This window comes from Ovis canadensis, chromosome 3 (genome assembly GCF_042477335.2).
Source record: "Ovis canadensis isolate MfBH-ARS-UI-01 breed Bighorn chromosome 3, ARS-UI_OviCan_v2, whole genome shotgun sequence".
NCBI classification, from domain to species: domain Eukaryota; kingdom Metazoa; phylum Chordata; class Mammalia; order Artiodactyla; family Bovidae; genus Ovis; species Ovis canadensis.
This window is the reverse complement of record NC_091247.1, coordinates 218,247,409-218,274,508: the sequence shown is the minus strand read 5'-3', so window position 1 is coordinate 218,274,508 and position 27,100 is coordinate 218,247,409. Positions and strand designations below refer to the sequence as shown.

At 58.8% G+C, this 27,100-nt stretch overlaps 1 protein-coding gene across 4 annotated transcripts in view; it reads right to left on the bottom strand.

Annotated features, from left to right (window-relative positions):
* Nucleotides 1-4,696: 4,696 nt before the first annotated feature.
* TSPAN11 (tetraspanin 11) overlaps nt 4,697-27,100 on the bottom strand; it is a 71,526-nt gene continuing 49,122 nt past the window's right edge. Inside the window, exons 4-10 of one of the 4 annotated variants that reach the window (XR_011255321.1) lie at nt 25,805-25,996; nt 13,935-14,009; nt 12,641-12,745; nt 11,338-11,496; nt 10,905-10,991; nt 10,662-10,743; nt 4,697-5,527 (exon numbers count right to left, since the gene is read on the bottom strand). Coding sequence is in view for 3 of the 4 variants with exons in the window: in XM_069581495.1 (XP_069437596.1) it covers nt 5,468-5,527; nt 10,662-10,766; nt 10,905-10,991; nt 11,338-11,496; nt 12,641-12,745; nt 13,935-14,009; nt 25,805-25,996 (783 nt within the window). In the remaining variant the exon portion in view is untranslated. Of the gene's footprint in view, nt 5,528-10,661; nt 10,767-10,904; nt 10,992-11,337; nt 11,497-12,640; nt 12,746-13,934; nt 14,010-25,804; nt 25,997-27,100 lie in introns of all 4 variants that reach the window. The other 3 variants (XM_069581495.1, XM_069581496.1, XM_069581498.1) reach the window with 3 other exon arrangements.

Below are 27,100 nucleotides of genomic sequence, written 5' to 3'. Positions count from 1 at the left end.
GGGAGGACTGATGAGCCGTGGTGATGGACCGGAGTCTGGGGGGAGAAGGAACCTTCCTGCCTTCCCTCCTGGCCATCATGAGTGCCTCTCTCAACAGGAGAGGGCTCCTGGAACCCGACGGAGGCTTCATGGGTCTCATGAACAGGGAGGAGAGGGCTGCGGGCTGTAACTAAATCTCGTTTGGTTGATGTTGATTCACAGCTCCTGAAATGCCTTTGTGTGCTCTATAGATCCCTCCTGACCACAACTGTTTTATTGGCTGTCACTGAGCCTGAGCTTTCAGCCTTAGTGGGGCACCACGTCTGGCTGGTCTGGGTGGAAAGAGCTCTGGTTGCAGGGCTGGAGCCTGGGTTCGGCTCCCACTCTGCACGTGGCTGGTGTCCACGTGAGCACTGGGCTCTCACTGAACATGTCTTGGTTTCGTCATCTGCAAAATGAAGATAATATTATTTTGCAGAATTAAATCTTCAGGATTTAATTCGTGAGGATTAAATAAAAGTGTGCATGTAAAGACATCTAGCTTGTTCCCGGACCAGAGTAGGCACTTGGGCAAGAAACTGGCCAAGTCTGGGACCTCAGGAGTCCTCAGACAAGAGGTGGAACCCCAAGGAAGAGCATCCCCTGGCTGAAAACTGGGGATGCAAGAGCGTGATCTAGAGGGGGAGCTGGGGTATGGAGCGGGGAGAGAGCTCAGGAGGAGACCTGTGGACATGGACATGAGTGTTTCCTCCCCCTCCCTGAGCCTGCTCTGCTCTGCTAGCCCAATAGCGACACTCAGTAATCCATGGAAGTCAGATTAAGGGGATGTCATTTTGGACACAGAATATCGGCTTTGCAAGTGTTCTGTCTTACAGTGTCTGGCAAAGACTAGGAGGCTATTGATTTAGCCATCTTGTTTCTGCTGATGTAATGACAGCCGTGGTGGACTAGCGCATCTCCTCAAACTAACAAAAAGAATAAGTCCAGGGGTGTGCCTGGGTCAGGCTGTCTGGCTGCCTCCAGGCAAGAATACTGGAGTGGGTTGCCATTTCCTTCTCCAGGGGATCTTCCCAACCCAGGGATCAAACCTGTGTCTCCTGCATTGCAGGCAGGTTCTTTACCGTCTGAGCCACCATGGGGGCGCCCCGGATGCCTAGCAGATGGGGAGCAGTGTGGCCAAGCCACACCATGCTCTGCCGGTCTGCTGGTAGAGCCTTCTGCTGCCAGAGAGGTTTCTTCCAGTGGCTGGTGAGTGCAGGGTCTAGCCTTGGCCAGTGTCCAGAGCAGGGCCGATCCGACACTTGGAAAGGCGGAGCCATCTCATTGGTCAGCGACGTCAAGAAGCTCCTTGCCTTTTGCCTCCCTCCCCCCACCCCACTCCCTTCCACTGGATTCCTGCAGCTTTAGTGTCGTCTCAGTAGATGCCCACTCTCTGTCAGAGACCCTAGATCCTCAGAAGATTCAGCCTTCTTGCTTACTGGTTGGCAATTCAGGAGCAGCATGTGAAATTAGACCTGATCCCCGACCTGTAATCCCTAACCCCCAATTAGGGGTTTGGAGATAGTTACTGCAACATTTACGAAGTCTGCTGGAAACTGTCCCCTTCTCTAGAAGCAGTCCCCAGCCAGTGGGAACAGGAGCCCTCTTGGCTCTGGCTGGCCTGGCTGATGACAAAGGGCAGAGACGTGGACGGTGTGGACCTTGCAGATGGACAGGGCCGGGCTCACACTTTACTGCCCATCCTCTGCAACCCTGACCCCACCCCCACCCCCCTCACTGCAGCCTCACCTTTCTGCTCAGTCTTTGCTGGATGCAGGAGGAAAGGGGGAGCAGGGCTTCCTGTACCACCACCCACAGCCTGCTCATCCTCAAGCCAGGGCAGGGAGGGAACAGGGTCCAGCCCAAGGCAGCCCACCGGCTGCCACCTGAGGCCGGAGCTAGGGACACTGGCGGGCGGGCAGGGGTGAGCAGGGCCCTGACCAGGGTGGCGGGTGGGTTTCCTATCGGGGCCCCTGCCCCCATCACTTCAGGACACAGCGGGGCTTCTGACCAACCAATGGCCAAGAAGGGACAGTGAAGACTGTAGCCCTGGATGCCACTCCTTTATTGTCGTGCCCCCAGGATGGAGGCGGAGGCTAAGGAGGGGCGTGTTTACGCTGGGGCAATTCCTCTCTGTGCAAAAAGGCGACTTTTCCGTTTCCAGAACGTTGTGATGACCCCTCGCCAATGGGCAGCTGGATCCAGGAGTCCTCCTGACACTGGGCTGCCTGGGACTCCTGGTGGCACCTGCAGGGGTGTGTCTGGTGTGGAAGCAGAGCAGAGAGGGGGCCCCCATGGAACTGTGAACAGAGCACGAGGCTGAGCATTGTGTGGAAACAGAAGACGGGGCGCGAGGATGGAGTGGGCCCTCCCAAGGCACACAGAGGTGGTGGGAAAACGGGGCTGGGGCATCACTGTCCCTTCCAGGGAGAGGACCCAGGCCCCCGGTCTCCCTGCCAAGGTCACGGACCGGCAGGTACACAGCGGGTCAGGCGCTTTATCCCATGCTCTGGTGAGTCCAGTGGGATTTGGCCTGACACCTGGTGGGGGGCTTCTGAACCCTGGGGGGTGTGACATACACGGGAGGTGGCAGAGGCCTGCTTTGTGGCGTTTTCTAGGGCAGGTGCTGTCAAGGTGTGGCCCCGAGGCCAGTAGCATCAGTGTCACCTGGGAACTTGTCAGGACGTAGGCTTGTGGCCCCTGCTACTGATAAGAAGCCCAGGGTGGCCCAGCAATGGTTCAGAAGCTCTCAGGCTGATCCTGACCAATGCTGAGAACCCAGCTTAGACAACTCCATCACCAGCGTCCCCCGGGGGTGTGGGCACCACCCAGTGGCGATACAAAGACAGGTGTCTTCCTTAGCCCGTGGAAACCCCCGTCCCCTTTTGTCCAGGCTTCAAGTGGCAAACCAGGCAGAGAACCTTTACAAGGCTGACAGGGGGATGGGCAGCGATGGTAGTAATGGTTTCAATTCACTTCCTCTACCTCAGCCTCCCAAGATGAACCAGGTGGCAGAGTCCAGGCCAGAAACTGGCTGTGGGGATGAGAGTCCCCGGGGTGTAGCACTCTGCCCCTCCTGGGTGCTGCGCTGGGAGCCCAAGGAGGTGGGGCAGCCTGGTCCAGGGGGAGGACCAGGGCCGCGTGGACTTCCATGCCTGCCATGTCCAGACCTCTGTACAGCCCCGGCTTTCTGGCCAGTCTCCGGTGTTGGGGGACCAATGGATGACCTTTGAGCACTGTGTCCTCCTCTCCAAGCAGCTCAGGATTGGGACACCTCCCAGCAGGGACCTGGGAGGGGCTGTCCTGGGCACAGAGCTGCATCCTTGCAGGCAGGATGGGCCAGCCTCCATCCTAACCCTTTGTGTGCTCCATGAGAAACTACTGTTTCCTCTCACATTGTCTCATCTCCCGAGCTGCTGGCACCAACAGGGAGGTCCCAGTTTCAGAAAGCACAGGGCTGTTCTCTCCCTCTCTGCAGTGTGGACCTCCACCCTCTGGGTGGGACCATTCCCAGGGCAGAACCAGAGTTCTCCTACCCTAGCCAGGATGGCCTCTACCCATGTGGGCAGTGGGAGCAGACAAGTCCGGCTCTCCTGGGCCTCCACCAGGACAAGGCTGTGCAGGTGACACCTACCCATTATCCCTCCGTGAGCCCCCGCTGACCTTGATAAAGTAAGCAGGGACCTCAGCAGGGGCACATGTGCAGCCAACCAGCACTGCCCGGCCCACTGCCGCCTCCCTCGCACCCCTCAGGGGGAAGAAGGTGAGGGCCCCTCAGCCTTCACTTTGTAAGACGTCAGCTAACAACTAGCCCTGCAGAGAACTTGGGACTTATGGTCATTTTTGGTTATCTGCACGAATCCAGGAAGTTGGAGGCAGCAAAGACAATCACAGCACCAAATTTTGGGGGGCCTTGGGACTCTAGGGTTGCTGGAAAGCTGGTCTCCCTTAGAGTGAACTGGCATCAGTGACCCCACGGCTCTTCCTGACAGCCCCAGAGAATCCCAGGGCAGGAGGCAACCGGTTGCAGGAGGCCGGTCTGCCCTCTGTGTGCATGGGTCGCCCCTCTCCGGGGGTGTGTGGTTTTAGTACAGTGGAGGCTGTGACAGGGACAGCACTGATCCATGAATGGGAAAGAAAACACCTTCACCTGGGATGGGCCCAGGTCAGCAAGAGACAGCGGAGGCCAGGTGTGCCCTTTCTGGACTTGACCTCGGCATCCTGAGGGTGGGGAGTAGGAAGTGCAGGATCCAGGACCTGGGACCCGGGGACCAGCATGGGGGTCTCTGCCCACGTGGGACCCTCTGGGGGATCTTATGAGCTGATTCATGTTCTCTGGAAAACTGCCAGCATCTGTGCTCAGTGTTTCCTAGGATTTCCTTTCTGTACTCTGTCTACATTTTGGAAAGTCCTTTCTGAAAATTCTGTGCTCCAAGAGATGCAAGAGAAAACCTAATGAAGGGACCGTGTCCACTCTGGGAAGCAGAGCGGGGTCTCTGCAGGCCAAGCACTGGGGGCTGGGTGGTCCAGGAGCACCAGCTCAGGAAAAGGAGGTTTGAGGCAGAGCACCCTTCAGCTCAAGAGCTGCACCTTCTCAGTGGCTCCAGCTTCGCAGGGTCTGGGGTTTGGTTTAATCAGGAAGGATTTTACTCCCACCAACATGAAGGGCAGACGATAGTTTTAAAAACCTGGCTTTCTTTGAGCGTCAGTCCAGAAAGGAGACCCCCGAGGGGTACATGGCTGGAGACTGGGGCTTGGGGTCATGGGCTCCCAGGGGACCCTCCTGGGGAGGGCCTGGGGCAGGCACCTGCTCCCCACCCTGGTGGCTTCACTCCCTGCCCTCCACCCTGCCACTACCCAACCCTGCCCTGCAGGAAGGAATCAGGCCATGGGACACTTCTCTCCAGGTGAGATGGTGCGGATGGGAGGGGAAGGGAAGGGGGGAGGGCAAAGGCCGCGGTCTTCTGGGGGCAGAGCCAACTCTAACTGCCTATTCGATGCATTTCTCAGAGAGCACATCCAGCATGGGTGGGAGAGGGGTGCTCAGCGCCCATAGGGGGTATCATAGGCTCATATGCGGGCGTCCCAATGGGGGCAAAGTGGCCAGCCGCAGTTCAGGGTTCAGGAGCGGGGAGGAAAGCAGATTTCATCACAGCCCCCCAGAGTCCACGGGAGCCTAGGCCTGGCGAGGCTTGGGCTGTGCCCTCTTGCCCCAGGATTCCGGTGGTGAGCACACAGAAGTGGAGGGCGGGGGCCGAGGGTCCCTGGACAGGTGGGGGCTGCAGAGGCCGTGGTCGCAGTTACTGCGTGGGTCCGGAGGGGCTGGGCACAGAGGAGAGGGAGTTGCTGGGAGCTTCCAGGCCAGCTGGTGCTGACCCCGCAGGCCTGGCCTGTGGGCCTTGGGCCCCTGAAATTGTGAGGGGCAGTCGGAGCAGGACAAGGTTGGCTGTTAGTAAAAATGCAGTTGGAGCCTCCGGTGCAAGCCGCAGGTAAGTATCATGCCGCAAATCTGTGGGGAGAGAGTGCAGGGACACACAGGAGTCAGGAGTCTGCCAGCCTGCCGGCCAGAGCCAGACTTCCCACCCCCAGGAGCCCCCTGTGGACTCAATCAAAGGCAGATTCAGACCCAGGGGGCCTTGGGTGCAGGCCTGCGAGCCTGCGTTTCCAATAAGTTCCCAGGTGATGTGGGCAGGGGCTGGAGGCGGGGACTACTTTGAGAACTACTAGCCAAGAGCAGTATTTCTCCCATTTGAATGTGCACGGGTTGCCTGGGGATGCTGTGGATTCCAGTCCTGCCGCCTGGGTGAGGGCCTGCACCTCTAAACAAGCCTCCCGTCCACATTGCAGCTCTGTGGTCCCAGTTCTTCTCCGGAGATGGCCTGATTCAATTAGACCCCGGGTAGTGACATCGTCACTCCTCATCACTGCCGAAGCAGCCTTTCTCCAGGAAGGTCTGTCTACGTCTTGCTGCTCTCAGATTCTGGAGCAAAGACCAGGGTATAGAGTTAATTCTCTAGCTGATGTGCAGGAAAGGAAACCGAGGATCCGAGTGGAGGGCCCAGGACAGTCACCAGCTCATCCTGTAAGCCGGCTCAGGACAAGCCCCAGGCCCCGGGAGCCTGCCCTGCCTGCTGGCCGCTCTGTCCTACCAACTAGCTGGCCGAGGCTGGGCAGTGCTGGGCGGTCACCTACCACGTCTCACTTGCCGACCTCTGAACGCAGAGGAAGACGATTGCTGTTCCCCGCCTCGCTTTTCGTTTGCCTCCTCCGCCCTCCCTCCCACCCAAGGATGCACTGAGGACGAGGAGGGCAGGATGTGAAGACCAAGGAGGCCCAGGGCTGTGACGGTGACCCTGATAGAGATGACGCTGCTGGCTCCTGGCTCCCCACCCACAGGAGGGGGCGGTGGGGGGGGCAGCCCATGACTGTGCCGTGGAGAGGGGTCCAGAGGGGTTCCCAAAGACGGGAAGCAGAGCCCCGTCTTTCCCAGACCCTCCAGCTGACCTGATCTTGCTGAGATACCTCTGGACACACCTGATGACAGGCTGACGAGGATGCCCCAGGACCGGCAGACACTAGTTTCTCTCTGAGAGGTTCAAGGAGGGCACAGGGGGTGAGCCCTTCGGCGTCCCCTTCCTCCTCCCAACTCTGTCCCCACGCGGGAGGTTCACCCCCTGGGAACACAGCTTTCAGCTGTCAGACTTGGTGCTAAGAGCAGTGCTAATCCACCTGGGGGACTCAGTCTTGGGCTGAAAGGTGGCTTAGAGCTCATCTCATCTTTCACTCTAAGCGGGTGGCTGTCCCAGCCATTCTACCCAGGTGTCAGGCATGCTCTCTGCCCTATCCCCCCATCAGGGCTCGATGACTCATCCTGCAGGGTCATCTGGACCTTTCTGACCCTTGTTGAAGGGAAGGCCAGATGGGAGCAGCCAGCTCAGCACAGGCTCACGACTGCATCTTCCAAGGTACACGCCTCACGCTGGGGAGGATCCGGAGGACGGAGCGCCTAGCTAGCGCTCTGTACACAAAGTGTGGCCCCAGGGTGCCCCGGGGAAGGCACAGTGAGATGGACATCAATGAGTGTCCACACACACACACACACAAGTGAGCACGCACACACATATACACACCACCCCGGTACCTGCAGACAAGGCATGGGTGCTAACTACCTGTCTCTGAAAGAGCCCCAGCGCCCACTTCCTGACAGAGGACACAGAGGGATCTGTACCAACAGCTGTGAGTGGAGAACACGTAGGACAGGGCGCTGCGGGAGAGGAGGAGGCAAGGGCGGGGCAGGACAGGCTGCTGGGCCCAGCCTTTGTGAGGCCCAGGCGCTTGACCCTGGCACTGTGGCCAGGGTGCCGGCTGCAGATGGTGTTCTCATTGTGCTGGGGTGCAGCCTCGCCTTGGACCTTTCAAAGCTCACCAGGTGACCCCAACGTGCAGCCCTGGCTGAGGATCACAGCCTGGAGGCTCCCAGAGGCCTGTCCCTTCGTGCATCCTGGCCATTTAGCCTGCCAGCATCTCTGCAGGCAGACCAGTGCCTGGTCCGCGAGTCTGGGAGTCTGAAAGCAGGTTTGCTCTGTCATCGTCGTTTCCTGCTTGGTCTTCACAGAATTCATGAGACATCCAGGAGCTGTAGCGCCTCCAACGCACCGAGGCGCGCTCCTTCCTGGAAAACCATGGGAGGCTGTTTTGGACAGCTGTCACCGCAGTCTCCTGACTCCTGCCTCCTCCCGCCAGGTCAGCTCTGGCCTCACGTTGAATAAACTGGGCTTCTGGGTGAGATTCCCACCGATGAGAGAATGTGCGTGCTGCGTGCTAAGTCGCTTCAGTCGTGCCCTGGCAACCCTATGCGCTGTAGCCCGCCAGGCTCCTCTGTCCACGGGGATTCTCCAGATGAGGATCACTTCAGTTCAGTTCAGTCGCTCAGTCATGTCCGACTCTTTGCGACCCCATTAATCGCAGCACGCCAGGCCTCCCTGTCCATCGCCATCTCCCGGAGTTCACTCAGACTCGCGTCCATCGAGTCAGTGATGCCATCCAGCCATCTCGTCCTCGGTCGACCCTTCTCCTCCTGCCCCCAATCCCTCCCAGCATCTGAGTCTTTTCCAATGAGTCAGCTCTTCGCATGAGGTGGCCAAAGTACTGGAGTTTCAGCTTTAGCATCATTCCTTCCAAAGAAATCCCAGGGCTGATCTCCTTCAGAATGGACTGGTTGGATCTCCTCGCAGTCCAAGGGACTCTCAAGAGTCTTCTCCAACACCACAGTTCAAAAGCATCAATTCTTCGGCACTCAGCCTTCTTCACAGTCCAACTCTCACATCCATACATGACCAATGGAAAAACCACAGCCTTGACAAGACGGACCTTAGTTGGCCAAGTAATGTCTCTGCTTTTGAATATGCTATCTAGGTTGGTCATAACTTTTCTTCCAAGGAGTAAGCGTCTTTTAATTTCATGGCTGCAGTCACCATCTGCTGTGATTTTGGAGCCCCAAAAAATAAAGTCTGACACTGGTACTGGAGTGGATGGTCGTTTCCTTCTCCAGGGGATCTCCCCAATCCAGGGACTGAACCCCTCTCTCTTATGTCTCCTGCACTGGCAGGCAGGTTCTTTACCACTAGGTGCCACCGGGGAACCCACGATGAGAGAACACTGCTGCTTAGAAAGGCTTGCAGACGTCCCACTCCTCTACGCTACAAGTGAGGGAACTGAGGCTCTGGAGGGAGGGTGGCCCCCCAAATCACATCGAAGAGGAACCTTCGTCTACAACGGGGGCCTCCGACTCTCAGGCATCACCCTCCCACCCTGTTCCTGGAGGCAGGGGGACAGGACATCTTGGCCTGTATCTCCTGGGCCTGGGGATCTCCAAAGTGCCGGGTCAGTGTGAGCGGGGAAGGTTTCTGGGTGCCGGATGAATGACAGCCTGGGGGCCCGGCTGGTAGTTCCAGCACTGGACGGCAGGGGGCGATGGAGCCCGAGGCTTGGTTGCTGCTGCAGAATGGATGGAATGGACAGAGAAAATGGGTCCCTGGTGGTGGCCCAATGACGCTCTCTTGGGGACAGGAGCACATTTCTGCAGGGCACTGTGAAGGGTGAGCTGCCCATGACGGAGTCAGTGTGGAGCTGTGGGCACTGCCTGGTGGCCCAACCTCCTTGGAATTATTCCTATGGCTGGACTTGCCTGACCTCAGGCTTGGTGGTCATCTCATTCCATGCCCTTGGCCTCACTGCCCTTGTCTTCAGCTTCAGGCTTTTGAGGGCAGAGGTCAGGAGGAAATGGATGGAGAGTGAAGCCCAGATCCGGTCAGTGTCTGCAGAGCGGGCCCCCTACACCTGAAGTAGGCAGGAGGTGTCTGGTGAGGGAGGCACAGCAGCAGGGCACCCCCTCCCCAGTCAGGCTGGCAGCTCCCAGAGGTCAGTGCATTGGGCAGGAGGCCTGCCTGGGCAGGTACGAAGGGGCCGTGTGAGTGCCCCCGAGACCCGCTGCGCCTGCACTTGAGTGGGGATGAAGGGGATGGGCTGGTCTGGCCAGGAAACCACAGGTTCTCTGGAAAGATGCCGTGCACATGTGGAAACGATAACGTAGTGGGTACCATTTCCTAAGAAGCTGCTGTCCGTTTGCGATGAGCCGAGTGATCGCTGTGCACACTGGTCACTGATCTGGTGTGACCAGCCCAGTTTACAAATGAGGAACTGAGGCTCAGAGATGGAACAGCCAGCCCTAGGTTGGCTGGTCCCCACCAGAGGGCAGGCCGTCTCCCACTCACCCTGGCTACAGCCAGGTCCCCTGGGTGCACAGATGGAGATGGTGATCAGAAGGAACCCTACCCGGGGAGGCTCCCAATCTAAAGACCGCCACCACCCCAACTCTTTCTACGGACCTTGCATCAGGAACAGAGCCTGGGAAAACAAAGGATCAGGAGCCAGGGGCCTGGTGCCAGCTCAGGGAGCGAGACCCTTGGGCCATCAGCCCTCTAATCTGCTGGCCTGGATAGGTTCTGGCCGTGGCAGGGTTGGAGGAGAGCACTCAGGGAGGCCTTCCGTGAGCCAGGTACCCCCTTTCCCACTGACACCTCTCGCGGCTGGGAATGAGCTGCTCGCTGCGAAGGCCCTGAGGGGCGGGCAAGTGACCTCTCATGTCGCACAGGAGCAGGGGCTGGATGGGACGGGTCCTGTGATGCCAGCCTCTGCTCTGACCTCCCGGGATGGGGATTCGGGGGTGACACTTTGTGGTGAATCAGCTACTCTAGCTCTGCTGGGCGAGGTGGGCCTGCAGAACCCTTACTCACTGCATCTGCCCCTCCTGAGTCCACTCCCTCCACCTTCGACAGGACCCTGGGTGGTGGCTGGGAGAGGGGTGCGAGTGATGAAATGGGGCAAAAGCATCACTCATCCTTGGAGCACAGAGCCAGGTGTACACAGGGGTGCACACCCCCCGGGGGTGCACACACACACATCGCACGCACAGAGGAACGAGTGCCTGTCCATGCACGAACATATACACACATGCACAGCACGCCTGAACACATACATGCATCCAGCCCCGACCACGTACTCCTGGGTACATGCAGACACGCCCACGGGCCCCACGCACACCACAGCAGGCTGGCGTGCACACACAGCGTGCCTGCACATACCTGCACCCACGCTCCCACTCCTCCCAGGTCTTTGTTCCTGACAAGTTCAAGGTGGCCCCCAGGGCCTTTTCCTTCATGTTTTCTGGGGGAAGAGAGTGACCTTGGCTGCAGAGGGGAGAGATGGGAGTGGAGAGGGCAGGCTAGGCAGGGGTGGGCAGAGGGCCAGGAGCTGAGATCTCAGCCAGCGAGAGACGGGTTCGGGGCTCCAGACACCGCCCCCCTAGAATCCTCACTCCAACTCACCTGCAGGCAGGCCACCCCGATGCCCACGGCCCCCATGAGCAGCAGGTGGTCAGCCAGGAACTGCTCCAGCTTGCTGATGCAGCCTCCCTGGAAGGCAGGTAGGCAGGTCACACATACACACACACACACACACACACACGTTGGCCTGGAAGTAGGTGAGGATGGGGAGGAAAGGCTGGTGGGAGCTGCTCCCCGCTGAGGGAGGCCAGACACTTAAAGGGCCAGGTCTAGCCTCTCAAGTGCCCATGGGCTTCTCAGATGACCCAGGGGCACACTATGATGTCCCCAGATTTCCCTGGAGCAGCTGCAGCCCCCAGACTTTGTGGGGACCTTTGAAGGCCCATGGCCGTCTTGTGGTCAGAGAGTAAGTGTGATCTCCACCACCCCACCCACCTGCCCGGCCTTTCTGGGCCCCGCGGGACAGGGCACTCACCTCCACCTTGTAGATGTTGGAGGGGTGTGCCCGCTGGCCGCAGCGTGCCACCACTGTCTTGCAGCAGCTGTCCGGCACCCGGCGGCCCTCGGCCTCTGGAGACAGGATGTAGCTGCTCTGCAGCCAGTCGGCTGAGCTGTTGCTCCCGCAGCATTTGAACTGGGGGGCAGAGGCAGAGGCTGGAGGTGAGGAGGGAGCCTGGCCTCTCCAACCCCTCAGTTACAGGGCCACAGGACAGTGTTCAGACCCTAATCTCATCCATATTTGCTGGAGACTTTTCGCTTCCCCTGTTTTGAGCAGGGAGCTGGCTCTGGGGGGGCCTTCTCTCCAGGCAAGTAGGCAGCTGGCTGCAGGAACCTGATGGCCACCTCTTCGGGGCACCCATGTCCTTTAAGGAGATTGTCCTGGGTGTCCTGGGGGCAGGGAGGATCTGAGAGAAGATGGGTGGGGGGTGGGTGCTGGCAGGTCCTCGAGGGAGGAGGGCTGTGTCTCCCTGTGTGGCAGGCCCAGGGCAGCACCAAATCACCAGGGCATGGGTTCCTGGTCATCCAGGGAGACAGGACCCCCAGGATAGGGACCCAAGCCTTGCCAGAGGCTCAGGTGTCCCCCATCCAGACCTCGAAGCTTCAGCACCTCCAGGCCTGCAGGACACAGAGGTGTCCCAGAGGCCGCTGGATGAGCAGGTCAGTGCTGACCAGAAGGGCTGGTGTGCGTGCTGCATAAGGCCGAGGTCTTACATTTGGATGCAAAGAGCCATGTATGGCCAGTGGCAACCGTGTTGGACTGAGGTCCACATGCCCCTCCCTACCTCTGCCGGACTGCGGGCCTCGCTGGGCGATTGCGAGTCCCCACTTGGCAAGGAGAGACCCTCCATCCCCTGAGTTCTGCCTGATGATAACTGGGAAATTCTCACAGCTGCTTTTCTGAAACACTCTGCTCGTTCCAGTTCACTCTCCCAGAGCCGCGGCCGTCAGTTCCCCAGGGAGGAAGCAGGAGGCCCGCTGATGGGAAGAGCCTGGATCCTGGCACGGCCAGCTTGCTGCCCACCAGGTACCCAGAGGGGAATGCAGAGGAAAGGGAGGAATGAACGAACCAGGATCCAGGAAGCACTGCCATGCGGAAGGGCCTTCTGCCTAGAGGACTGTGGTTAACGCTCCCATACCTTGTGAGGCTTCATCTCAGAGACGTGGCAAGTTAGGCTCAGAGAAGGCAAGTAACTTGCCCAGGGTCACACAGATGGGCAGGGACAGAGACGGTTGGGAACCGTGTCTGCGTGGCCTTCAGGCCCCAGCGCGATGCTTACATCCTGCTGTAGACGGTCCACAGACGCTGTGATTTCCGCGGCACCAGGCTGCATGTAGTTCTCGGCCAGGGTGCGGGTCAAGTGCTGCTTCAGCTCGTCGCTCAGCTGAGGAGCATGGAGGGAGAAGGTGCGTCAGCAGAAACACCCATCGACTGTCCCCAGGCCCCTCTAAGGCCATGCCTCCTTCATCTGGCATCTCATCCTTAGAGATGCCACTCAGGTGTCACCTCCTCCAGGAAGCCCTCTCTGACTGCCCAGGACCAGGGGACCATGGGAAGGAGGCTGCACAGAAGGCAGGATCTGTGAAGATGGTGTTGCAAAGGCTATTATCCCGTGTCAGGGCAGAGTGTGATGGATGGGAATGGGAGACAGGTGGGGGACCACAGTTCCAGGCTGGTGGAATGGCAAAGAGGAGGCCGGGCACTAGGTGACTTTAGATAATCCTTTGGTACCCAGGGACTGGTTCCGGGGCCAGCATGGGTCTTCCGTGGATGCTCAAGTCCCTTATATAAGATGGTGCAGTGTTTGCATATCACTTATGTGCACCCTCCTGTACACTTGAGTCATCTCTAGATTACTGATAATACCTAATGCCATGTAAACACTGTAGAAACAGCTGTAAATTCAATGTAAATGCTACATAAACACTTGCACATGGCAAATTCAAGTTCTGCTTTAGGGAGTTTTCTGGAATTCTTTTCTGAATAGTTTTGATCCAAGCTTGGTTCAGTCTGTGAATCGAGCCTGTGAATATGGAGGACTGTCTGTATGTGTTGATTTTCATTTTGATTACAAGGTGATATTCAAAACAGGGCTTTCCTGGTGGCTCAGTGGCAAAGAATCTGCCTGCAATGCAAGAGACTCAGGCTCAATCCCCAGGTTGGGAAGATTCCCTGGAGAATGGCAACCCATTCCAGTATTCTTGCCTGAAAGATTTCATGGGCAGAGGAGCCTGGCAGGCTACAGTCCATGGGGTTGCAAAGAGTCAGACACGACTGAGCACACACGTGTGCTTTCAAAATATTTACATAGTTATCTGAGGATATCTGCCAGTGACATGGGCGCTGGTGTGAAGGGACAATGTGGTCATCTGTCTGTATGAGCTGAGTATCACCCCTGAGTCACAGAGCGCCCAGTGGGAGGGCCTGACCACCTCTTCCTTGTCCAGAGCAGGCAGGGGAGGCCTGGGACCACCGTGTGTCGTTACCTCCCTGCCTCTGTGCGCCCCTCCCACTGTGGTCCCTCCCGGGGGTGCTGATGGGTAAAGTAAAGACAAGGAGGGCGTTCCACTCACCCTCTGGTAGTACACATGGGCCAGGACCCCCGCCACCAGCTCAACGAGGAAGATCGCCAGCAACAGGCAGAAATACTAGAAGCAAGGAGAGAAGGCAGTCACAGGGGGAGGGTCAGGCCTGGGTGGCCAGCTGGCCCCTCAGGGCCCCTGGCAAACACTTCCCCAGGACAATGGGGACCCCCATCCCTCACAGCATCTTCTGGACACACCCACCCCTCCTGGCTGCCAGCCTGGAGTTCCCCTCTCAACCCTTCACGCACTGATCTGCTATCAGTTCGTTAATCCATCCACACAGCCAGTGTTTGTTAGATACCTACCATGTGCCAGGAATGGTAGAGTAAGGCAATTATTGCCCTCAATTATTGGTGGAGGGGAGAGATAAGTATGTGATCACAACGGTGTGTTATAAACGCTACTATGGGGCAAGCTCTAGAAACTATGGAAGGCCCCAGGTTGGGGAGAAGTCAGAGTGGGCTTCCTGGAGGAGGTGACACCTGAGTAGTATCTCTGAGAATGAGACGCCAGGTGAAGGAGAAGGGATGCACGTTCTAGGTGGAGGGGCGAACCTGGGGAAGCTTGGAGGGTGTACAGCGCTTGGGGGAGGTGGGGCTGGAGTTCAGGGAGTGGAGAGGGAGGAGGCTGAGTATGTAGAGGCCGGCTGGGCAGCAACAGCCGAGGCTGGGAGACAGCAAAGTGGAGATCCTGGGAAAGGCACTGCCCTGTCTTCTTCCAGCCCTGCAGGGCCCTGCCGGGCTGGGTTCCAGGCTGCGCACTCGCGGTGACTGCGGGAGGACGGGTCTGCACCCCTCGCCCACCCCTGCCTGGTGTCACTGCCTGTCCTGCGGTGTTCTTGCAGGAGCCAAGGGGTCGGGAATGCCTGCCAGACCCATGTGGCCGGGAGGGACAGGGAGGGGCTGAGGGAGGATGGGAGCAGGGACGGGGGAGAGAGGAGGAGGGGGAGGAAGGGGCCCCTCCCCCAGCCCTAACTAGTGCTGTCTCCTTCTCTGGGGGGAACTGCCCCCCCCCATCAGCCCCTGGGTCACTGGACTCCAGGGAAGGCTTGGCCTGGGGGTGAACGTGGGAACCAGGGTTCATCAGGCAGGGGACGGGAGGAGGGCAGGAAGGGGTACAAGTGGGAAGGAGACCACGCAGGGCCTGGCCCGGGTGGGGCCAGTTCCGGGGTGATGCTGGTCCACGGAGCTGCAGGGCTAGCGCGACCACCTCCCAGCCCCTGGGGCAGCTGGCACAGAGGAATAACTTTCCACTGAGAGTCAGGCTTCCTTTCAGGCTGAGTAAATCACCCCCTTCCCCACAGCCGTCTTCCTGGGTCCCGCCCTCCCAGCATCAGAGCTGCCAGGAGGGCCTCAAGTATGGGTGGGGTGGGGCCTGAGGCAAGAGCACAGCGGGGGTCCCTGGGCCCCCTTCTGCACCCACACCCAGGGTCAGCACTGTTCTGGGAAAGCCTGCATGTCCGAGCTCTGTCCATCCCCCAGCAGGACTAGGAGCCCTGGCTATCCCTTGGCAAGGATGTGAATCAAGGCCGGGTCCACAGGACCTTCACATCCGTGCGGGTTCTGGATGGAGGCACGGGGCTCTCCAGGCTCCTGGATGCCCTAATGAGAGGTGGGGATGGGAGCGGCAGGTTCCACAAAGGTCCCGTGGACCTTTCCTGCCACGGGGAGGAGTCTGGATGAAGGGGTCCCGCCATAAGTGGAACGCTGTCCAGATAAGCCGAGGCTGGAGGCTGCTCAGAGGTCTGTGGATGCGCCCTTGCTGCTGGAGGAACCTCTGGGATACGGGGCCTGGATACAGGGCCTGGAAACCCAAGCAGCAGTGATGGGACACTGGCTGATACCCAGGCTCAGCCACCGCCTGGCTCTACATGGGGGGCCCTGCTGCCTTGTGTGAAGCGATGATGTGGCGCAGTGAGTAGGGGGCTGGAACCAGCCTCCCCACCCCCCTAAACCCAGGCAGCCAGGCCTGTGTGGCTGAACCAGCGGTTGGGATGACGGCACTAGCCTGCCGCCCGCTCCACCCTCCTCTAGCAGGTGAGAGCCCCTGTTGCCCTGCCTGCCTGGCACTGACACCACCCTCCTGCCACCTGGCCCCTACTCGCAATGACCGCTCCCAGGCTTCCTGAGTGCACACCGGGGCCCTCGGTACTGGGAGGCCCAGCGCCCCTCCAGCCACGGGTCACGTGGGAGGGTGGACCGTGCTGCCCCCGGGACATCACTGCCACAGTTGCTCCCGAAGCCAGGCTGGGGTGGAGGGCTGATGGGAAGGGAGGGGACCCAGCCACATCCTGACGCGATGGCAGGCTAAATGAGTGCCTGCCAGTCACTCAAAACCGCCCTGAGGCATCAAGCGGGTGTCAATTGTGCTACCCGACCTGCGACCTGCGAGAGCTGTCAGGAGGGAGGGGAGTGTTCCCGAGAGGCTTCCAGGCTCCCTCCACCCGGTGCCCTGGATATGAGGATGCCTCCGCAAGGGGAGAGAGGGTCAGGCCGGGGCTCTGGGGGCTGGACAGGGGTGATCATGGGGCGGGGTGATCAGGGGGCGGGGTGCCGCTGCAGGCGTGTCACTCACCTGCGCGGGGGAGGCCCTGAGTCACAGATCAGGGTGACAGTCGCTGGGGGTGGGGAAGGGTCATGCTCACTGGGACCCTCCTGCACGGAGATCCTCCCACACAGGGAGCCTGGCAGCCTGGCTTCTAGAGCGGGGCTGGCTGCAGCCTGGGCATGGGGGGCCAGGCTGGGGCAGAGGGGCTCTGCCATCAGGGGCCATGAGTTGTAACAAGCCTCATCTTTGCACCCTGCCTCGCACTCCACCAAGCCTGCCCTGACTCCCCGGGTCCAGCCACATCATCTTAGCACTCCCACGGCATAGAAGTCTGTGTAGACGGTCCCTGAATCCAGGCCCAGCCTCCCAGCCTTTCTTTGCCCTGTTCCCAGGCCTCCCTGGCCTTCTATGTTCAGCTCATCACAGCCCCCAAGATCCCCCCCTGGGTCCCAGCCCCAGCGCCTCAGCGCTTCACCTGCCTCGTCTCCTGATGGCGCCTGTTTTGCTTCTCCCCTTGACCAGGCCCTGGTCTTCCGCTGCGGCTTCCCCTGCCCACCTCCTGGTCCTCATGCAGCAGTCCCCAGGTGAGTGAGGGGCCTCTACTGGGCGAGGGGCGTGACTTCACCTGCCACTACCTGGAGGCTGCGTCAGCGCGACTGCACTCTCCCCAGGTGGCCGTGAGCCCCTGGGGGAGTGGGCCCCTCTCTTAGGCTCCTCTGGCTCTTCCTCAGGGCCTGGTCCAGAGCTGGGTCGCCATGCTCGGAAAACAGCTCCAGAAGGAGACTGCAAGCGCACTTCTCACTGAGTGTGCCTGTGAGATGGGGAACTGGCCACAGCAGGCAGCCCACACGTGGGGGCAGCAGCTTAATCCTTTTCTGATCTGCGGATGGCGTGAAATTGTTGCTTTAGTTTAATTTATGCCAAAGCTTCTCCACCTGGCATGATTCCGCCCTCCCTGGGACAACCGGCGATGTCTGGAGGCATTTTTTGTTGTTGTCACAACTCCGGGAAGCAGCGCTGTTGGCTTCGAGTGGGTAGACGCTCCGGGGACACGGTCATGGGGCAGGTCCCATGGCAAAGGTGATCTGGCCTAAATGTCACCGGTGCCAACGCTGCTGAGAAGCTCTGACTCACACATTTACCTTTCGGCTCTGAGGCTGATGCGGGGACTTGATTTGCGCGTGTGCCTCTAAGGACTATGGGAGACACGGCAAAAACCAGCCCGAGGAAGGTTGTCTGGGCCCTGAGAAGCCTGAAGCAACACAGACCGAAGCAGGTGAGGGGTTTTGCCCTGCACCTGCCTGCGAGGGCACCTTCACAGCAGGAGCTTGCAGACCACGATTCAAGGCAGGATGAGGGATGTCTACATGGACTCAGCTGAGGGCACTGTGGGACCTGGAGTGCAGAGAAGATGTTGCTGTCTGGGGGACACTCTGGGGTCCCCAGGTGGGTCCTTGGGAAAGGGCTGGCCCTGAAGGTCTGTGTGTAGTACTTGATTCTGGGAAGCATGAAGAAGGTTCTTAAGCTACAGTGTGTCCCCTTTAAATTTGGTTTGCTGTTACTTTGGAATTAACAAAAGGCAGTAAAAAATTCTCAGAACCCCTGTGAGTCATTTGCAGAAGTTGTATTTCAACATGAGTCAGGACATAATGGACCCCAAGCCCACCATCTCCAAGGGGCCCCCAGAATTCCCGGCCCGCGGCTTAGTGGGTGATAACTTCATGGGTGCCGCCTTCTCAGGAGCAGGGGAAAGGCAGGTTTTCTATATGGGAGTGGTGGACAGGATCCCCTATACCACAACGCCCCCCAACCCCAAATTAGCCGTCCCTGGGCAGAATCAGTGCCTGACCCACCCAGATGCTCCCCAAGCACACACAGCAGGTGCTCCCTGCGCGACCCTGTTCGTCACACGGCTCTGTGGCCCCAGCGTCACACGGCTCTGTGGCACGGAGGGGCTACAGTTTGGCAGAGGTCACGCTGCTAGCATGAGTCTGGAATTGAACCCAGGGATCCCGGCTGCAGAGCTTGGTGCTGACCCCACTGCGTCCCCTCGATGGCTGACAGCATGGGGGGGCAGTGGGCGGATGGGCTGGCTGAGCTCATGGTGGGGGGCCAGGGTTAGGGGGACACCGGTCATCAGGAGAGGGTGGCGACAAGAGGCAGAGGGGAAACTGGGCACAGGATGGTCTCTCTCCAACCACCACTCAGCCCCCAGCCTACAGCGCCCTCCGGGTAGGCCAGGCACGGCACCCCCTGGGCAGGCCACCTCCTCCCTAAGGGGCCCTGAGCCTTCACGCCTGTGCTGGAGTCACAGCCACGGCTCTGATGCCTACATCTGTCCCGTTCACTCTACTCAGCCCAGCCTGACCCTCCCGAGTCCAGCGACTGCCCAGCTGAGCTACACCCCTCGAGCGCACAACGGGCGTGCCTTGGTCTCTGCTGGTCCTGCCTGGGTCTGCTGCCCTGACCACAACTCTGTGTGCAGCTGAGCGCCGTCTAGTCTGGGCTCGGGCAAGGCCTCCACAAAGCCGTCCCCGAGCCAGAAGGTCCTGACCCTGACCTTGTGGCCACACCCTTCCTCCTGACCCCGTGTGACTCCCGGGACTCAGGCCTGTCCGACCCCCCGGGGATGTTCGCCCTCTGGCTCTGATCCGCATCTCGTCCTGTCCCCTCCTCCGTGAGGTGAAAGGAAAGCACCCACAGCCACTCCTCCCAGACCCCTGCCCTTTGCTGAGTTTTGTGACCGCCTCCCAATCCTGTACTCAGCCCTGCCCCCCGTCCTTCCAGAACTGACCCCCCAAATCTTGGTCTGATAGAAACCAGTAATGATATTTCCAAGGACAGCTCTCAGAACCTCTACCCCAGAGCCCTCCATCAGGACAGGCCCCTTCCAAACACGCCAGACTGGAGCCCAGTCACAGAACGGACCAGCCTGCTAAGACAGAACAGGACCCAAACATTGACCTCCACCCTGTACCACCTACCAACATTTTTTTTTTCTTTAATTCGCTAATGGAGTAGTTTGCACTGGAAGAAAAGGTGGATAGTTTCTAAAGCTACGGATCCCAAATGAAGCTGAAACACCACAACCCTTTCTGAACCAATCTGATACCTTCTTTAATGAGAGATTCCACAGGAACCATGCAAAAATATTCCTCCTTGTGACATTAAGGTGATTAATTAGCAAGTGGATCTTCAGATGGACTTGCCCTGCCTGTATCTGGGGCAAGCCGAGCCCCAGATATAGTTTCTGGGGTGGATTCACTGGTGCCCACGAGATCGGGCAACTTAGCCCAGCTGGTGCTGTCTTGAGGTCAGTTTTAAGAACTTTATACCACTGGACTTTGGGAATTTCTCCATGGGACTGCTTCTGCCACAAAGAAGGGGGTTTGGACAAAGGTTTTCTCCTCTGTCTCCTCCACAATCAGCAGGAACCACAGCTGGCTCGGTGTCCAGGCAGGTGGGGGTGAGGCAGAGACACTGGCCGGCTTGACTCAGAGAGAGTCTTGACTCTCTCCAGTGGGGAGAGAGCAGAGTCAGGTGTAGCTGAGCTTAAGTCTCGGGAAGAAGTGGCGGCCTGCAGCCCCCAGCTTGGCAGTGTGATCCGATCACGGCCGTGGGAGGGTCAGGGAGCTTGGAGCAGCCAAAGAGGCTGAACAAGAAAAGACAGAGCCAGCTGTTTGAGCAGCAGTGACCTCAGGCCACGTTATTTGCTGGCAATTAACTGCCGGCTGGAGGCAGTCAGGGCTCAGGGGCGCAGCTGCCTACTTGTTCATGCAGAAAAGTGAGGATGTGGATTTTGGAGCCTGGAGCCATTTCAGTAACAAAATGTCACTGTTGGAAGGATGAAGGTGACCTCTACCCTTCTGGCCCCAGCCCAGTCACAGTGACTCCACCCGGCTGGGGGCCGCTCTGCAGGACGCCGGGGTGTGCTCTGGTTCCTGCCTGGTGCTGATACGCGAGCTGGCCTGAGAGGCTGGGAGCAGAGAGAGGGCCAGGCTGAGAGGGGAGTTTTTCCTCTCCACATCAGCTCTGCTCCACGGCCAGCCCTCGCTGGGCCACCCTTGCTGGCCGTTTGCTTGTGAAATAAGGTTTGTGTGGAGCCCTAGACCAATGCACAAGATGCAAGAGACGGGGGTTCAGTCCCTGGGTAGCAGGTGCCACACCAAGGTCATCTCCAGAACTGACAGAGACCCATAGCAACTGTTGCCATGAGCCCCCCTGACCGGCTCCCCAGGGATTGAACCCCCGTCTCTTGCATTGGCAGATGGGTTCTTTACCTCTAGCGCCACCTGGGAAGCCCCAGCTGTGTTAGGCTTATCTCCAACTCAGCCGAAGCGCTTCTCTGGTGCACTCACAGCTGACCCCTGCACCCCAGTGCTCTGCAGCCTGACCCCTACTTCCCGGTGGGCCAGGTGGCAGGTAGTCAGGTGACCGGCCCCCAGTCCTCACCTCTGTGTTTCCCTTTGCACCCAGAATGTCAACCATGGACCCCGAGTCACAACAAGCTGAGTGCCCACTCCCTGTGTGGGAGCCCTCCAGGAAGCGGGGGCGGAGGCGGCGGGGACAGGGGAAGGGCCTGGGCCAAGCCAGGTGACGGCTGTGTGGCCTCGGGCAAGTCTGTTTTTCTGGGGCTGTGGTGAGGGTGGGGCGGTTCGCCCCTTGGCCACCAGGGAGCCCCTTCCTGTGCAGCCCCTAAACTAAGCAAGGCCAGCAAGGAGGAAGCTGATGGGAGGATCTGAGAGGAAGGGGCTGAGTTTCGCAGGCGACCGACCGTGAGCTGTCCTGGTGGGGGCAGAGCCGAGTTGTGCCCAGGCCCCAGCTGGGAGACTGGTGCCCCGGGCGACTGTGGGGGCTTTCGTGGGGCACCTTCTGGACGGCTCCTGGGGCTACTCGTACCTGATCCCCCAAGAGCCTGGCGAGGGTCCTCTTGCCCACTCCCTGCCTCCACTGATCCAAATCAAGCAGATAAGCAGAGGCCCTCTCTGACGGGGCAGAGTCGGGGTTCCCCAGGCCTCGGCTGCAGGACCCATTCCTTTGACACATGCAGGCGGTGACACCAAGAGCAGAGTGCCACCAACGGACGAGGCTGTGACCACCTGGCTGGGTGACTGGTGGGGCCCTGACCGAGTAAGGAGTGGGTGAGAAACCAGCCTGGGGAGGGACTTCCCTGGCAGCCCAGTGGTTAGGACTCTGCACTTCCAGTGCAAGGGGCACAGGTTCGATCCCTAGTCAGGGAACTAAGATCCCACATACCACATGGGATGGACTCCCTACTCCTCCAAAAAACAGAAAGAAACCAGCCTTGGGAGGACATGGTCAAAACCCTGGCCATGGAGATCCAGGCACCCTTTATGCCACCCTGTCCCCTGCTTTTACAGAGAGAGTGGCCCAGCCAAGATGTGGGGACCTGGGAGTCACGGCCCTAAGAATAACTCCATTCATTTAGGCTCCTTCTCAAAGGAGCTGGTGCTGGTGATGCAAATGATAATTATAGCCACACTTGATGATCTTTATATAATGCGGTGACTCGTTTCCTAAGACCTAAAATACTGTCTTGTTCTCTTCATGCTTCCCCCCAGCCCCCCGTATGGGGATGGGGACATCAAGGTGGCCGGGAGGGGCCAGGTGACTTCCAAGGGGTCCCCGAGCACGCAGCACCAGGTACAGTTTATACTCCAGCTCTGACTGCCCAGGTTAATGAAGCCCAATGGAAGCGCTGCAACTTGGGGTCCCCTCATTTTCAAAACTGGTTCTAGAACTTCTTCAACTCCTTCTCCTAAATATAAAAGAAGCCCTGATGAAGACCCAGCTGAGCCTGAACCACCCATTCTCATCTTCATCTGATTGAAGATGTGAGCGTTCAGAGCCCGCATTCAAAACTCTAAAAACATCCCTTGCTTTGGATCAGGGTAGCATCTGTCTTGGTCATCGTCTTGGACGGGGCTGGCCTGAATGACCTGGTTCATTCACGCAGCCTGCGCTAAAAAAGAGCTGGCGTGAATAATTTAAATCCCGTTCCCTTTCCCCTTTTGCAGATTTCCGACTTCTTGCTGATCATGATTTCGGCACCAGCGAAGACGTGCTATTCCTGTCCCTGATGAACATTTCCTTCTGGGGAAAGTGACTCTGAGGGGCTGCAGATGTGCTAGAGGAAGGGCTCGGGCCGGGACAGATGCCGTGCCTGTGGGAGCCGGCTGGCCCTCTCCCGGCAGCTCGAGGGGAGCTTTTGATGTCGGGCCCCTTCCTCGGCCTGAGCTAAGCTGGACGTAGATTCTTCGGATGCCTGGTCTTTCATCTCCCCCTCTCCTCTTCAGGGACCACTTTAGATAGCGTTCCACTCACTGCACGTCTCCTTTTAGCTGACTCAGGGTTTCAAAAGGAAGTCAGACATGGAGGGGGAGAAAAGAAATGAAACCAGGAAGGAAACTCCAGAAACCACAGAACACTTTTAAACTGCCTTAAGCATCCCCGCTTGCCTCCAAATGGGAGCCTGGGTTTTAAAATGTCCACTGGGGTTAACCAGAGAAGAAGTCTGACAGCCGTCTTCTTGGTTAAAACATTCCAGTGCTCAGTAATTCAGGGGCTGTGGGCCAACAGGTGGATGACTCAGGGTCTGCTCCCTCACCTGTGTTCAGTCCCCAGACTGGGTCTGCCTCGGATTCTTTCAAGGGTCGGGCAGAGAAAAGCAAAGGAAGAAAACACCAGGTTTTGAGGTTTGCTGTCTGTAAGCCCCGGGCTCCACACTCCTAGATAGGTGTGTGTGTGTGTGCGCGCGCGTGCGCACGGGCACTTTCTCCTGACCTTACTTTCAAGTGGACGCCTCTCTTAAGTGTCTGGTTAGTGATGCTGGGGCAAAGAGACCATCGGTTCTGTATGGATGGAAGCGAACGCAGGCAGGGGGGTCAAGGTGGGGCTGAGAAGGAGGAAGGCATCTCATAGCAGCCTGTCCAGCAGCCCCTGTGGTCCCCTGTGCTGCCTCCAGGCCCAGGGAGATGAGAGGTCTGTTTGCTGACCTTCCAAAGCTCAGAAGGGTGAAAGGTGTACTCTGGGGCCACAGGCCGAAGCTTCTGGCCTTCCTGGGTCTCCGCATCTTCCATGGTTGCACCCCCCCCACCTACCTCCCCAGGGCAGGTCTCAGACCACATGACGGTCTGGCTGTGATTGGGGAGGCCAGATGGCAGGACAGGTCTCAAAGATGGACAGTGTAGGAAGGGGAGGCTGTGGTCAGCACTGGGCGGGTCGGTTATGGACACCTTGGCTCTCCTCTGGTCCCCAAGGACGCCAAGGGGAAGAGCCCAGCGGCCCCAGCCCCTGTGAGCCTCTGTCCCATCACAGCTGGGCCTCCCTGCCCCCAGAACACTGCATCCCTGGTGTCGCTCAGCCAGGCCTGTGTTCTCTCTTATCCAGCTCACAGTGGTCTGATCAGGGGCATCAGCAGGTTCGCTGGGACTCCGGCGTGGGGGATATTGTTGGGGATGGGCTGGCTCAAGGCACCCCTGCCCTATGGCTGGAAGGACAGGTCGGGTCAAAGCCAAGCTCTGGAGGCTGGTCCCTGTGGGCTTCACCCCTCCTTCCCCGGGAGCCACATCTGCATGGCCTGCACCTTGCTCTGGGCGATCCTCAGAGCAGAACTAAAACTTCTTCCAGGCAGGGGAGAGCCGTCCCGCTGAGCCTGGACACGCACACTGTTGCATCCAGAGCTGAAACTGGGTTGTGGCTGGTGAGAGAGGCCTGGGATTCAGCCCCTCTGGATGGAGCTTCCTCTCCCTGGTAGGATGTGCGGGTCCCAGGCTGCTGGGTCAGCAGTGGGCACGTAAAGACGGGCAGGCTAGGCACTGACCTCAAGGCTTCTTCTCGTCACTTGATTCCTGTAGCTCAACCTGATTCCTCACTGAGACTCAGACTGGATCTGCCTTGACCCTTCCTGTCTATGTCTGAATGTTTTGCAGCTTCCCTCCTCCCCTGCCCTGGTGGCTCAGATGTAAAGAATCCGCCTGCAAAGCAGAAGACCTGGGTTCGATCTCTGGGTGGAAAAGATCCCCCAGAGGAGGGCAAGGCATCTCACTCTAGTATTCTTGCCTGGAGAACCGCATGGACAGAAGATCCTGGCAGGCTACAGTCCATGGAATTGCAAAGAGTTGGATGTGACTGAGCGACTAACGCTTCTTAATTACTGCCCACACAGGGCTTGTGGTTGGGGACATGAAAGGGGAGATGCCAGCCGGGCCCCAGGGAGCGTGATCTGTGACAGGTGCCCAGGAGGGAGGGAGGGTCAGGCCTGGGAGTCCAGAGTGGGACTCCAGCTTCTGCCCCTTTGGGTATAGCCCTGACTTCCTTCCCTGGGGCTCAGGGTCAGCAGTGGTGGGGGTGGGGGGCGGTCTTCCCACCTTCCCAGGGAGTGTTTGTCAAGGAGCCTGTGCCCACCTCACCCATGAAACAAACACCTGCCTGAACGATCCCACCTGAGTCTGACCAAGCTTCTACATCCAACTCCCAGAGCATCATCAGGACGGCATGGGAAAGTCCAGACGGGGAGGGAGCAGAGCCATCAACGAAATGACCTGGTTCCTCCAGCAGATACGTTGTGAGGAAGAGTCAGAGACTGATGGGGAGCGGAGAGGCCGAGAGAGACCCGAGGGACAACTTGGCCGACTTTAACACACAGACCTCACTTCCATCCTGACTCAAATAAACTGAAAAAACAAAAAAAAGAATAGCTTATGGCTCAACGGGGGAAATCTGAAATTGCCTGGTTATTTCATGATATTAAGGATCGGCTCTTAATGGTTTCTAGGTGTGATAATAGTCTTGTCGTTACCCTTTCTCAAAAGAGAATCCTGATTTTCGAGGTATACCCTGAGGCACTGACAGACGCCTGCAGTCTGGGGTCTCCGGTGGGGTCGGGCGGGGGCGGGGGAGGGTGCAGGCAGAGAGGATCGGCTCTGAGATGGTGGAGGTGAGTCTGGGTGATGACGTGAGCTTCATGAAAACGTTCTGTTCATTTTAGCCTATGTTTGAAAATTGCCATGATAAAGCCTGGACAGAGGAAGAAGAGGAGGGGACAGGAAAGAGGTGAGGGAGCAGCTTTGCCACCACCAGCGAGGTGTCCTCCTGGCTTAGGTCCTAATAAGAACCTGGAGACGGTGGCAAACAGCCGGCTCGTGGCCACCCGCCCCTCCCCAGCCCTCCGCAGGCCTCCAGAGTGGGGCTCTCAGCACGGAGTCTGGTCGGGGGCTCAGGGGGGGAACAGGTGGTCGGAGGCCCAGGGCAGGTGACCCCCTCAGCCCTGCTGCCGGGCAGGCACTCACCGCAGAGAGGCAGCCCCTGTCCTCGCGGATGATGGCGCCGAAGCCCAGGAAGCCGGTCAGCATGACGAGGGCGCCCGCGAAGATGAGGATGTAGGCAGAGGCGGCGAAGGTGCTGGAGGCCAGGACGCCGAGGTAGCCGCTCTTCTCCACCAGGGTCCAGACGCCCACGGCCATGACCGCGGCGCCCCCGACCTGCAGGATACGGGGTCTGAGCACCCACTGCACGCGGGACCCTTCTTGCCCATCCACTCACTTGGTCCTTGGAGGAGCCCAGGGGACGGGTCTGGCTGCCCATTTTGCAGATGCGGAAACAGAGGCTTTTCCGTGGCCAAGGGGAGAAGCAGGGACAGAGTGAGAATCCAGGTCTGACCCCCCAGTCCCCTGCTTCCCACCACGATGCCCGAGCATCTCTGTTACGAGTCAGGGACACTTCAGTCGTGGGGACCCCTCCTGCCATCCTGCTGCTCGTGTCCCTGGAGGAGCACTTTCACAAGCCCCCTTCTCATCACCCTGGGGGGACACACGACTGGGCTTCTTACCTGCGCCCCACCAATGGAGTAGGAGCTGCCTGAGGGCCACCTCTGGGCCCTGGCCTGTGGCTCAACCATGCTGCCCCCTCAGCAGAAGGGACACATGCCCCACAGGCTGGAGTCGCTCTGGGACAGCAGGACATTGAGCAGGAGGGCAGGAGTCCTGTTTGCTGACTGATCCTTTCTAGCCCTGATCCCAGGAAGGGGCCCTGGGGACACACCTGCCCTGTTCCTCCTACAGTGAGGCTCAATGACCCTTCCTGTGATGCCGGGCAGCGTGTGTGTGCCTGTGTGTGTGTGTCCTCCAGGGGCCGGACAGGGACCTCTGCGGGCGGGTGGGGACTCCTTAACCATGAGTCTGCACCAGGCACCTCTGGGACTCAACTTCCCATGGTCTTCTTCTGAGCTTTACAAGAGTCCAGGAGGCTCAGGGCAGGTAGGTGGGAGCGCACATTCCCCTCTTTTGCACATGAAGAAACGGAGGCTGGGGGGACTAGAATGTGCTCACAAGCACAGCCCTCAAGTTTCAAGACTGAGACGCAGATCCAGGTCTGCTGAGGGCCAGTCCGAGTATGCTATCCTGGGACTGCACACACCGGGCTGGGAGGCTCTCGACTCACTCCTTCTTTCAGATACACGTGTTTCCTTCTAAGGACCATTTTGTCCCGCTTAGCACCTCCAGCAGGTTAAGAGAACCAGCTCTGAGTGGAATCCACCTGCTCTGATTCCATGACACATTTTTTTCCTCACACTGTGACATCTCTAA